This window comes from Dendrobates tinctorius, unplaced genomic scaffold, assembly GCF_039654945.1.
Source record: "Dendrobates tinctorius isolate UK_male_01 unplaced genomic scaffold, ASM3965494v1 ptg000011l, whole genome shotgun sequence".
NCBI classification, from domain to species: domain Eukaryota; kingdom Metazoa; phylum Chordata; class Amphibia; order Anura; family Dendrobatidae; genus Dendrobates; species Dendrobates tinctorius.
Window position 1 is genome coordinate 288,663 of NW_027361679.1, and position 14,496 is coordinate 303,158.

The window sequence follows — 14,496 nt, forward strand, 5'->3', positions numbered from 1 at the left end:
ACATCAACTACTCAGCAAGCTAACTTTGCCCTGTTCCCTCCTTCCAAATATTATTCTGAATCTGCACCCTACTATTCATCTGTCTCCACACCCTTCATGCACATGATAACTGCACTTGATACTTGTCTATTGCACTTAAACACACGGGCTGATGACCGGATCATGCAGCTTTATATGAAAATCCCTATTATAATTGCCAGACCTGAATTAACAAGCATTTCTCACCTACTGTGTCCCCCCATTTCCTTGTAGATTGTAAGCTTGCGAGCAGGGACCTCACTCCTAATGTCACTGTTTGAATTGTCTTAACTTGTATTGAATTTATTGTCTGTACATGTCCCCGCTTAATTGTAAAGTGCTGCGGAATATGTTGGCGCTATATAAATAAAAATTATTATTATTATTATTAACTTTTTCACTTGATATTAACAACAAAGTTGTCTCACGATTTTGTGTGTTCGCTTTACCTAGGATCTAGAAGAATATCCTTCTGCACTTGTATGTTGCTGCCTGCTTATGATTAGTCAGAGTCATAAAGGAGTCAAAACTACATGCCCCCAGTGAAAAACTATCTAATAACACGCGCTTGGACTTAAAATGGTTTCCCGCCAACAAAGTACATTTAACTTAATAGATATTGGAATAGACATAATTTCCCCAATTGGATGTGTTAATAAAATGTTCCTGTGCCCAGATAATCTTATAAATGTGTCCCTGCTGTGTACTCTGTAAGGTGACGTGCACAAATTGAGTATTTGTTGAGTTTTTTACCTCAGTATTTATAAGCCAAAACAAGGAGTGGGTGATAAACCCAGAAGTGGTGACGTGTTTCTATTATACTTTTCCTCTGATTGTTCCACTCTTGGCTTACAAATACTGAGTTAAAATACTGACAAATACTGAACGTGTGAACGTGTCCTAATGGGCGTTTCTGACTGTGCAGGGACATGGTCTGATCATACCACATCTCCTGGGCAGGGGATGAAGCATAAGAGTATACAGACATTACAGCACAGGATCACAGCTAATTCTTTTCCCTGCCTGTTTTTAAGTAATGTTTTACCTCAAATAATCAGCTGTGATCCACTTTTCACATCCGGCCTGACAACTTCAGAAGCTATATTAGTATGATAACCCAATCGAACACTATGATAACTACCATACATTATACCTATTAACACCTTCATGACCAAGCCTATTTTGACCTTAATGACAGGCCATTTTTTGCAATTCTGACCAGTGTCCTTTTATGAGGTAATAACTCTAAAACGCTTCAACGCATCCTAGCGATTCTAAGATTGTTTTTTTTGTGACATATTGGGCTTCATGTTAGTGGTAAATTTAGGACGATAATTTTTGCTTTTATTTGTGAAAAATCAGAAATTTGGCGAAAATTTTGCAATTTTCAAATTTTGAATTTTTATTCTGTTAAACCAGAGAATTATGTGACACAAAATAGTTACTAAATAACATTTCCCACATGTCTACTTTACATCAGCACAATTTTGGAAACAAAAATTTTTTTTGTTAGGAAGTTATAAGGCTTAAAAGTTGACCAGTGTTTTCTCATTTTTACAACAAAATTTTACAAAACCATTTTTTTTAGGGACCACCTCACATTTGAAGTCACTTTTAGTGGTCTATATGGCAGAAAATACTCAAAAGTGACACCATTCTAAAAACTGCACCCCTCAAGGTGCTAAAAACTACATTCAAGAAGATTATTAACCCTTCAGGTGCTTCACAGGAACTAAAGCAACGTGGAAGGAAAAAAATGAACATTTTAATTTTTCCAACAAAAATTTTATTTTATCAATTTTTTCATTTTCACATGGGCAACAGGATAAAATGAATCCTAAAATTTGTTGGGCAATTTCTGCTGAGTACACCGATACCTCATATGTGGTCATAAACCACTGTTTGGGTGCACGGCAGAGCTCGGAAGGGAAGGAGCACCATTTGACTTTTTGAATGGAAAATATGCTGGAATATTTAGGGCTTGCCATGTCGCGTTTGGAGAGTCCCTGTGTGCCTAAACATTGGAGCTCCCCCCACAAGTGACCCCATTTGGGAAACTAGACCCCCCCAAGGAACTTATCTAGATGCACAGTGATCACTTTGAACCCCCAAGTCCTTCACAAATTGATCCATAAAAAAAAGTACTTTTTTTTCCACAAAAATTTTCTTTAAGCCTCAGTTTTTTCATTTTCACATGGGCAACAGGATAAAATGGATCCTAAAATTTGTGGGGTAATTTCTCCTGAGTACACCGATACCTCATATGTGGTCATAAACCACTGTTTGGGCGCATGGCAGGGTCCGGAAGGGAAGGAGCGCCATTTAACTTTTTGAATGGAAAATTAGCTCCAATCGTTATCGGATACCATGTCGCGTTTGGAGACCCCTGTGTGCCTAAACAGTGAAAACCCCCCACAAGTGACACCATTTTGGAAACTAGACCCCTTAAGGAACTTATCTAGATGTGTAGTGAGCACTTTGAACCTCCAAGTGCTTCACAAAAGTTTATAACGCAGAGCAGTGAAAATAAAAAAATCATTTTTTTTCCTCAAAAATCATTTTTTTTAGCACGTTATTTTTTATTTTTACATGGCTAACATGAGAAATTGGACCACAAAAGTGGTACCCCATATGGTATCCCATATGTGGGGAGGAACCACTGTTTGGGCGCACGGCAGGGCTCAGAAGGGAAGGAGCGCCATTTGACTTTTTGAAAGGAAAATTAGCTCCAATCGTTAGCGGAAACCATGTCATGTTTGGAGAGCCCCTGTGTGCCTAAACTTTGGATCTCCCCCACAAATGACCCCATTTTGGAAACTAGACCCCCTAAGGAACTTATCTAGATGCATAGGGAGCACTTTGAACCCCCAGGTGCTTCACAGAATTTTATAACGCAGAGACGTGAAAATAAAAAAAAAAAATTCTCCTCAAAAAACTATTTTTTAGTCCGCAATTTTTTTATTTTGACAAGAGTAACAGGATAAATTGGACCCCTAAAGTTGTTGTCCAGTTTGTCCTGAGTACGCTGGTACCCCATATGTGGGGGGGACCACTGTTTGGGCACACGTCGGGGCTCGGAAGCGAAGTAGTGACACTTTGAAATGCTGACTTTGATTGAATGGTCTGCGGGCGTCATGTTGCCTTTGCAGAGCCCCTGATGTGACTCAACTGTGGAAACCCCCCACAAGTGACCCCATTTTGGAAACTAGACCCCCCAAGGAACTTACCTAGATGTGTGGTGAGCACTTTGAACTCCTAAGTGCTTCACAGAAGTTTATAACGCAAAGCTGTGAAAATAAAAAATCATTTTTTTTCTTCAAAAAATGATTTTTTAGCTCGCAATTTTTTATTTTCACAAGGGTGAGAGGAGAAATTGGACCCCAAAAGATGTTGTCAAATTTATCCTGAGTACACTGGTACCCCATATGTGGGGGGAACCATTGCTTGGGCACACGTCAGGGCTCGGAATGGAAGAAGTGACATTTTGAAATGCAGACTTAGATGGAATGGTCTGCGGTCGTCGTTACGTTTGCAGAGCCCCTGATGTGCCTAAACAGTAGAAACCCCCCACAAGTGACCCCATTTTGGAAACTAGACCTTCCAAGGAACTTATCTTGATGTCTGGTGAGCACTTAGAACCCCAAGTGCTTCACAGAAGTTTATAACGCAGACGTGAAAATAAAAAAATCATTTTTTTTCCGCAAAAATAATTTTTTAGCTCCCAATTTTTTATTTTCCCAAGGGTAACAGGAGAAACTAGACTCCCAAAGTTGTTGTGCAATTTGTCCTGAGTACGCTGATACCCCATATGTTGGGATAAACCACTGTTTGGGCACACGTCGGGGCTTGGAAGGGAGGGAGCACCGTTTGACTTTTTGAACGCAAAATTGGCTGGAATTAATGGTGGCACCATGTCGCGTTTGGAGCCCCCCTGATGTGCCTAAACAGTGGAAACCCCTCAATTCTAACCCCAACACACCCCTAACCACAACCCTAACACCAACACACCCCTAACCCTAATCCCAACCCTAACTATAACCCTAACCACAAGCCTAACCCTAATCTTAACCCTAATTCCAACCCTAACCCTAATTCCACCCTAACTCCAACCCTAACCCTAATTCCACCCTAACCCTAATTGCAACCCTAACCCTAATTGCAACCCTAACCCTAGCCTTAACCCTAGCCCTAACCCTAATGGAAAAATAAAAATAAAAATATTTTCTTTATTTTATTATATGTGCCTACCTATGGGAGTGATAGAGGGGGGGGTTATTTACTTTTTATTTCATTTTCATCACTGTGAGAGTGATCAAAACGAATGAATAGAATCTGAAGCCGACAGATTCGGGCAGGCGCACTGCACCCGCCATTTTCCAAGATGGCGGCGCCCATGATCCGGGACCGCGGGACACCGGGAGCGACAGCGACACTTGGTAAACACCGGGGGTGGTTGGGGGGGGTCATCGGATTGCGGGGGGGGAGCAGAAGGAAGGTGGGGGGGCAGAAGATGACAATGGCGGCACATCGCCGCTGTCATTCAGTGACGGGGGGCCGATTGCCCCCGCCAGCCGGTGTGTGGGGGGGTCAGGTAACTTTCTCCAGCCATGTCCGATGCTACTGCAGCATGGCTGGATTGTAATATTTCATCAATTTTCATTGATTAAATATTACTATTGCTCTGATTGGCTGTTTCACATTTAACAGCCAATCAGAGCGATCGTGGCCACGTGGGGGCGAAGCCATGCCCCCGGGGGTGAAGTTCAAAGCCCCCTTTATCTGCGGGTCGGGTGACCTTTCAGTGACCCTGGTCACCCGACCCGCAGGGGGGCTTTAAAGTCATGACGCCACATAGGCGTCACTAGTCATAATGGCACAGGTTTTCATGAAGCCTATGTGGCGTCATTGGTTGGGAAGGGGTTAAGTGGTAGCTAACAGAACCGTAAATAAAGCACTAAAGTGTAAAAAATATATAAAATAAAGTGTGAGAATAATGGTTCTTTATTTACCTGCTTAGGTTGCTCTATAATTTCGAGATAAGGTCCATCAACTTAAAGAAAACAAAGAAAAACAATTAGAAAAATCACAAGCACCTTGGTTTGTCTGTTTGATGTGCAACCCCGGTAAGCTATACAGTTAGGTCCATATATATTTGGACAGAGACAACATTTTTCTAATTTTGGTTCTAGACATTACCACAATGAATTTTAAACAAAACAATTCAGATGCAGTTGAAGTTCAGACTTTCAGCTTTCATTTGAGGGTATCCACATTAAAATTGGATGAAGGGTTTAGGAGTTTCAGCTCCTTAACATGTGCCACCCTGTTTTTAAAGGGACCAAAAGTAATTGGACAATTGACTCCAAGGCTATTTTATGGACAGGTGTGGGCAATCCCTTCGTTATGTCATTCTCAATTAAGCAGATAAAAGGCCTGGAGTTTATTTGAGGTGTGGTGCTTGCATTTGGAAGGTTTTGCTGTGAAGGAAACATGCGGTCAAAGGAGCTCTCAATGCAGGTGAAACAAGCCATCCTTAAGCTGCAAACACAGAAAAAACCCATCTGAGAAATTGCTACAACATTAGGAGTGGCAAAATCTACAGTTTGGTACATCCTGAGAAAGAAAGAAAGCACTGGTGAACTCATCAATGCAAAAAGATCTAGGCGCCCACGGAAGACAACAGTGGTGGATGATCGCAGAATAATCTCCATGGTGAAGAGAAACCTCTTCACAACAGCCAACCAAGTGAACAACACTCTCCAGGAGGTAGGCGTATCAATATCCAAATCTACCATAAAGAGAAGACTGCATGAAAGTAAATACAGAGGGTTCACTGCACGGTGCAAGCCACTCATAAGCATCAAGAATAAAAAAAGGCTAGACTGGACTTTGCTAAAAAAAAAAAAAACATCTAAAAAAGCCAGCACAGTTCTGGAAGAACATTCTTTGGACAGATGAAACCAAGATCAACCTCTACCAGAATGATGGAAAGAGAAAAGTATGGCAAAGGCGTGGTACAGCTCATGATCCAAAGCATACCACATCATCTGTAAAACATGGCAGAGGCAGTGTGATGTCTTGGGCATGCATGGCTGCCAGTGGCACTGGGTCACTAGTGTTTATTGATGATGTGACACAGGACAGAAGCAGCCGAATGAATTCTGAGGTATTCAGAGCCATACTGTGCTCAGATCCAGCCAAACTGATTGGTCGTCGCTTCATACTACAGATGGACAATGACCCAAAACATAAAGCCAAAGCAACCCAGGAGTTTATTAAAGTAAAGAAGTGGAATATTCTTGAATGGCCAAGCAGTCACCTGATCTCAACCCAATTGAGCATGCATTTCACTTGTTAAAGACTAAACTTCAGACAGAAAGGCCCACAAACAAACAGCAACTGAAAACCACCACAGTGAAGGCCTGGCAGAGCATCAAAAAGGAGGAAACACAGCGTCTGGTGATGTCCATGAGTTCAAGACTTCAGGCAGTTATTGCCAACAAAGGGTTTTCAACCAAGTACTAGAAATGAACATTTTATTTACAATTATTTAATCTGTCCAATTACTTTTGGTCCCTTCAAAAACAGGGTGGCACATGTTAAGGAGTTGAAACTCCTAAACCCTTCATCCAATTTTAATGTGGATACTCTCAAATGAAAGCTGAAAGTCTGAACTTCAACTGCATCTGAATTGTTTTGTTTAAAATTCATTGTGGTAATGTCTAGAACCAAAATTAGAAAAATGTTGTCTCTGTCCAAATATATATGGACCTAACTGTAGGTAGTAATTCTCTGCATACTCCTTTACATGTGCAAGTAGTTTACTCATGTGCAGAAATTCAGATGCAAGCACAGACATAAAAGTGCAGGAATAAGCAACATAAATTAACGTTTCGACCTGGCCTTGGTCTTATTCATAATGTCGCTTTAATAAGATGGTGAATGGTCGCTTTCGCGCCCTTGTCTTGTGCGTCGGGAACGCCCATTCACTGCCTGATAAACTGTCTGACCAAATATAGCAATAGAAATTTCGAATTGATAATTCTTCATGGACTGAATGATGGTATAAATATCCAAATGGCCCCCAGCAGAAATACCGACATAAACATTCAGTGAAGGGTAAACTTGATAGCTCTGTACTTTAAATAAATCTACATGGGTAAAGAACTACGTTTCCCATCAACCTCAGGAAAAATGGAAGAACTGGTAAAAGCTAGCTGAGTGAGGAAAATGAGTAAGCTGATTGATGTCAGTTTTGTAAAAAATATAACGGAAGACAAGAGAGGAACACAATGGCAGTTTGTTTTTATTAAAACTTTTTGATAGGCTTTAGTGGTTATACTGAACTTACCACTGATGGAGAACTTTAACCCGGACAGTGCTAACAAGCATGGAAAAGGTTCAGGTGAAGGCACTTCTTGTTCAAGCTGATGAACAAGTGGGAACTATAGCTATTAGGCTATGTTCATATGTTGCATTTTTTCTGCGTTTTTTTCTGCAGGCAATACCTGCTCTCTTGGCAGTAAAAAAGCTGCTTACAAAAGAAGATTTGGCGCGTTTTTACTGTGTGTTTTGCTGCGTTTTTCAGGATCCCAAAGTTCAGCTTTGTTTTCACCACAGAAGCATAAACATATGTCACCAATGCAAGACATATGTGAACCCATAAAAACATTTTTTGAAAAAAAAAGGTGAACTTGATCAAATTATTTAATGGAAAAAAGATTTTTCTGTCTGAAAAAACAGTGACTATTCTCAACAAAACAGTCACATGAGTTCGTGAAAAAATATACAATTAGGGCTCATACCCATTTGCGATTCAAAAAAGGTCCGTTTTCTGGATGGAAAAAAATGGACCAAAAATATGCAATTGTCATGCGATTTGTATGCAATTTTTAATCTCTCCATTCGTTTTCCATCCGTTTTTCATCCGTATGCAATCAGTTTTTTTTTCTCTGCAACTATTTTTCTACAGTCTTTTACAGGACCATTTACAGTGTTCTATGACACATAATGGTAATGTATCCGTTAAAAACAGATGGTCTGCTTTTCGTCCGTTTTTTTATCGCATCCATTGACTTGCATTGGCAAGTCTCATCTGAAAATCGCAGCAAATCGCAGCATGCTGCGATTTTTTTCTCGGTCCAATTTTGGATGAGAAAAAAAATCGCAAGTGAGATGTCACCCATCCCATTTTCTCTCCAGTGAGTATCCGCCGGTAATGCAACTCAATGGGAAAAAAAACAGATCCGCCAAGAAAAATGGCGGATCCGTTTTTTTTGCAAAACGGCGGATTTTGACTGATGGTGACAAACGGAAGTGTGAAACAGGCCTTACAAATATAACAGCAGGGGTAGTTGAATTGGTAGGAAATAGTTTACCTAAGACATTGGCAGCGCATTAAGTTTGCAGGACACTGTTTACTTTCACACTTTATTCAGCCTATGGGCTCATACTCACATGCAAGAAACTCGGACGAGTCTCGCACGTCAATACCCGGCACTGCTGCCGGCACTCAGATTGGAGCGTTCAGCTGCATGTATTTCTATGCAGCTGAACGCTCCGACCCAAGTGCCGGCGGCAGTGCTGGGTATTGACGTGCGAGACTTGTCCGAGTTTCTTGCATGTGAGTATGAGCCCTTAAAGTTGGTCAGGTATTATTCAATTTCATACCTTAGTCGGCCGTTGCTTACTTTGCACCCATCACTAATTGAATTAATCCAATAGCCATTATCAGGTGAGGAGACAAATAAGTTATGGTTTCAACTTGGAAAAAATCACAAAAGTAAATGGCCTTCACATCCTGCTGTAACTGCTTTTTTTTCCCACTAAAAACGCAGCAAAACCTGATACCTGCATTTTTTTACCGCATTTTGCGGTGTTTTTGCACTTACTCATTCCTCATTCTATGGGTGAAAATACGCTGAAAAAACACTGAAAGAAGTGACATGCTGCAGTTTGCAAAAACGCAGCAGTTTTCCAATTCAGTCAGAAAAAAAACCAATGTGGGTGCATGAGATTTCTGCAATCTCATAGGTTTTCCTGATACTGTAAAACACAGCTTAAAATTTGAATAACAAAACGCAGCAAAAACTCAATGTGTGAACAAAGCCTTAGGGCTTATTCAGATGTCAGTGATTTCTCTCGAGTACAAAAAACTGATATATTTTCAACAACGTTTTTTATAACGTTGTTATCAGTGTTTGATCAGTGTGTCAATTTTTGCAGAGTTTCAGCAGCTTTTTTTTCTGCGTAAAAGAAAGGTGTCTCATGCTTCTATAAAACACAAAAATCAGACAGCACTAGGATGCAAGTAGGACAGCATTCGAGGGGTGTCTAACTGCTTCATTGACCTATAGACTTGCAGTGGTGAGTCTAATCCATGACTGATCAAAATCAGATATGTCTTCATGTTTTCGTGCGGACCACTCAGTCCACAAAAAAAGCACGGACATGTGAACAGCACCTTAGACTATAATAGGTACGTTTTCCATCCACACAAAACACAGTTAGAACTTGTGTGTGAAAAACACACGTATGAATAAGGCCTTAGGGTTATCCTTAACAATCTCGAGGTGTTTAACAAACTAAAAACAGAAAAATTCTAAAATATTCAGCCGTACAAAAGTCACTTTCTATAATTTGGATAATCACTGACAACTTTTTCTCTTCGAGTCAAACATAGCAACACTACAGAAGGAATTTTGCTATCCGGCCCAAAAAGATCAGCCATTGATCTACAGGTCACAAACTTGCATCTGGCTGAAAGAACTCTCCCAAAATCTGACACAGAACACGTATCATCTCTGATTGGTAAGACGGGTGATAACATGAAGACGAAATCCTACATCCTCCGCTGAGAACTGTAACATAGCTCCTTATCACCTAGTCATGGGGGAGCCCCACCTGACACTGATCCTGGGAAAGGTTGTCAATATTATAAGCATGGACAACCCATTTAAGTTCATTGTATTTCTTAAATAGTAAACTAAATGCCATGTATTTTGTGAATGTGAAATCCAATATATACAGTGGGGCAAAAAAGTATTTAGTCAGTCAGCAATAGTGCAAGTTCCACCACTTAAAAAGATGAGAGGCGTCTGTAATTTACATCATAGGTAGACCTCAACTATGGGAGACAAACTGAGAAAAAAAAATCCAGAAAATCACATTCTGTTTTTTTTTCATTTTATTTGCATATTATGGTGTAAAATAAGTATTTGGTCAGAAACAAAATTTCATCTCAATACTTTGTGATATATCCTTTGTTGGCAATGACAGAGGTCAAACGTTTTCTGTAAGTCTTCACAAGGTTGCCACACACTGTTGTTGGTATGTTGGCCCATTCCTCCATGCAGATCTCCTCTAGAGCAGTGATGTTTTTGGCTTTTCGCTTGGCAACACGGACTTTCAACTCCCTCCAAAGGTTTTCTATAGGGTTGAGATCTGGAGACTGGCTAGGCCACTCCAGGACCTTGAAATGCTTCTTACGAAGCCACTCCTTCGTTGCCCTGGCGGTGTGCTTTGGATCATTGTCATGTTGAAAGACCCAGCCACGTTTCATATTCAATGCCCTTGCTGATGGAAGGAGGTTTGCACTCAAAATCTCACGATACATGGCCCCATTCATTCTTTCATGTACCCGGATCAGTCGTCCTGGCCCCTTTGCAGAGAAACAGCCCCAAAGCATGATATTTCCACCACCATGCTTTACAGTAGGTATGGTGTTTGATGGATGCAACTCAGTATTCTTTTTCCTCCAAACACGACAAGTTGTGTTTCTACCAAACAGTTCCAGTTTGGTTTCATCAGACCATAGGACATTCTCCCAAAACTCCTCTGGATCATCCAAATGCTCTCTAGCAAACTTCAGACGGGCCCGGACATGTACAGGCTTAAGCAGTGGGACACGTCTGGCACTGCAGGATCTGAGTCCATGGTGGCGTAGTGTGTTACTTATGGCAGGCCTTGTTACATTGGTCCCAGCTCTCTGCAGTTCATTCACTAGGTCCCCCCGCGTGGTTCTGGGATTTTTGCTCACCATTCTTGTGATCATTCTGACCCCACGGGGTGGGATTTTGCGTGGAGCACCAGATCGAGGGAGATTATCAGTGGTCTTGTATGTCTTCCATTTTCTAATTATTGCTCCCACAGTTGATTTCTTCACTCCAAGCTGGTTGGCTATTGCAGATTCAGTCTTCCCAGCCTGGTGCAGGGCTGCAATTTTGTTTCTGGTGTCCTTTGACAGCTCTTTGGTCTTCACCATAGTGGAGTTTGAAGTCAGACTGTTTGAGGGTGTGCACAGGTGTCTTTTTATACTGATAACAAGTTTAAACAGGTGCCATTACTACAGGTAATGAGTGGAGGAAAGAGGAGACTCTTAAAGAAGAAGTTACAGGTCTGTGAGAGCCAGAAATCTTGATTGCTTGTTTCTGACCAAATACTTATTTTCCACCATAATATGCAAATAAAATGAAAAAAAAACAGACAATGTGATTTTCTGGATTTTTTTTTCTCAGTTTGTCTCCCATAGTTGAGGTCTACCTATGATGTAAATTACAGACGCCTCTCATCTTTTTAAGTGGTGGAACTTGCACTATTGCTGACTGACTAAATACTTTTTTGCCCCACTGTATATATATATATATATATATATATATATATATATATTATAAAGTTAGAGACTTAAAATTAGGAACAGTGATTTTATCAAAACTGCTGCACCCAGTACACTAAGAGATACATCACTGGAATCAAAGCCTCTGCCCCTACATCTTGCTGCTCTCAAATGGGGTAGCATAAAACTGGTGACAGATTCTCTTTAAGTGGCAAATCGCTATTCAATGAATATTTAATACACTGAGTACACAGGGTCGGACTCAGCTGTAACTCAATGCCTTCATTTTTACAAATCCTAATGAATTTGGGACGATAGCTTGCTCTTTGATCAGTAGGGATCCCAATGCAGCAATATACAACTGATAGGGATTTCCAAATACTATGAACGAACATCTTACACCTGGACTTAGCTTACCGTTCCTGTGCGGCGTATCATGTATGATTTGCTCATCGTATAAGTAGGCAGAGGATGTTGTGAAATAGGCATCTAGCATCTGCAAAATAAAAAGAATATTTAGTAGACAGCAGTTGCCAATTTTATTCAAGTTCTATACTCATTTTGCAGGCTCAGGTGTAAAACTGCGCACTTTAACCAATTATTAGAATGCAATGTTATTGTTTCTGTTTGAATGATATTCATCGCCAAGGGGAGTCAGGAGCTGACAGATCCAGTACGTTTGGCATTTGCTCATAGGCTCAAACGCCATATAAAGTTTACCTGTTCTAGTGGGATTTTCCTAACATTTTCTCAGTTGCATTTCACAGCAAAAGCCTTGGTTCATAAACGGCTTACAACATAGCAAAGGGCACTTTAGCACTACTGAAAGTTATCAGTCATGTTCAAGGAATTTGATATACCATGGAACAATGTGAAGATGATCATCAAGAAGTGGCTTAAATTTTGCACAACAGGGACATTAACCCCTTTACCTTCGAAGATGGTTTGCACGTTAATCACCAGGCCAATTTTTACAATTCTGACCACTGTCACTTTATGAGGTAAGAACTCTGGAACACTTCAACGGATCCCAGTGATTCTGAGGCTATTTTTTTGCGACATATTGTATATCATAGTGGTAAAATTTCTTCGATATGATTTGCATTTTTATATGAAAAAAATGGAAATCTGGCAAAAATTTGGAAAATTTCGCAATTTTCAAACTTTTCATTTTTATACCCTTAAATCACAGAGAGATGTCACACAAAATAGTTAATAAATAACATTTCCCACATGTCTACTTTTACATCAGCACAAATTTGGAACCCAAAATTTTTTTTTGATAGGAAGTTATAAGGGTTAAAAGTTGACCAGCGATTTTTCATTTTTCCAACAAAATTTTCAAAACCATTTTTTTTGGGGGACCATATCACATTTGAAGTCACTTTGAAGAGCCTATATCACAGAAAATACCTCAAAGTGACACCATTCTAAAGACTGCACCCTTCAAGGTGCTCAAAACCACATTGAAGAAGTTTATTAACTCTTTAGGTGCTTCACAGGAATTTATGTAAGGTGGAAAAAACAATTAGCATTTAACTCTTTTTCACATGTAAAAATGACTTCAGATACAATTTTTTTTATTTTGACAAGGGTAACAGGAAAAAAAGGACCCCAAAATTTCTTGTGTAATTTCTCCTGAGCATGTCGCAAAATTTCTTGTGTAATATCTCCTGAGCATGCCGATACCCAGTATGAAGGAGAAAACCACTGTTTGGGCGCATGGCAGAGCTCGGAAGGGAAGGAGCATCAATTGACTTTTTGAATGTAAAATTTCCTGGACGTCATGACCCATTTAGAGAGCCCCTGATGTGCCTAAACAGTGGAACCCCCCCAAGTGACCTCATTTTGGAAACTAGACCCTTTAAGGAATGAATTTAGATGCATAGTGAGCACCTTGAACCCCCAGATGCTTCACAGAAATTTATAGAGTAGAGCCACGAAAATAATAAAATCATATTTTCCTCACAAAACTTATTTTAGCCCCAAGTTTGACATTTTCGTAAGGGTAAAAGGAGAAATTGCACCATACAATTTTTATTGCAATTTCTCCTGATTACGCCGATACACTATATGAGGGAGAAAACTACTGTTTGGGTGCATGGCAGTGCTCGGAAGCCAAGGAGGATAATTTGACATTTTGAATGTAAAATTTCCTGGAATCATTAGTGGACTTCATGTCCTGTTTGGAGAGCCCCCTGATATGCCTAAACAGTGGAAATCTCCCACAAGTGACCCCATTTTGGAAACTAGACCCCTCAAGGAATGTATGTAGCACCCCAAGGTACTTCACAGAAGTTTATAACATTGAGCCGTGAAAATAAGAAAATCACATTTTCCCCACAAAAATGTTATTTTTAGCCCCAAATTTTGCATTTTCAAAAGGGTAACAGGTGAAATTGCACCATAAAATTTGCTTTGCAATTTCTCCTGAGTACGTCAATACCCCATATGTGGGGGAATACTACTTTTGAGGCACAGTACAAAGCTCAGAAGGGAAGAGGTGGCATATTGAAGTTCAGATTTTGCTGGAATGGTTTGAGGATGCCATGTCACATTGGCAGAGTCCCTGAAGTGCCAGAACCAGGGCTGTGGAGTGGGTAAGCCAAACCTGCGACTCCGACTCCTCAATTTCCCTTACACCGACTCCGACTCCCACATATATTGCTCATATTTAAGTGAAAAATTTATTGTAGTACAATGTGAACATCAGACATTAAATCATTTTTAAGATACAATAATCAAGATATTTAGATAGAATATAATATATATTTATTGGAATACAACTTTAGAACACAAAAAACTGTAATAACTTGTAAAAATGCAATACACTATGTAATATCGATTACATATATCCCGTATTT

At 40.1% G+C, this 14,496-nt stretch overlaps 1 protein-coding gene across 2 annotated transcripts in view; it reads right to left on the reverse strand.

Moving 5' to 3' along the window:
• NFKB1 (nuclear factor kappa B subunit 1) overlaps positions 1-14,496 on the reverse strand; it is a 215,908-nt gene that overhangs the window by 124,451 nt on the left and 76,961 nt on the right. For both annotated transcript variants that reach the window (XM_073589235.1, XM_073589243.1), the window contains 2 exons: positions 12,050-12,128; positions 5,028-5,068 (listed from right to left, as the gene is read on the reverse strand). In XM_073589235.1, coding sequence (XP_073445336.1) covers positions 5,028-5,068; positions 12,050-12,128 — 120 coding nt within the window. Of the gene's footprint in view, positions 1-5,027; positions 5,069-12,049; positions 12,129-14,496 lie in introns of those variants that run through there.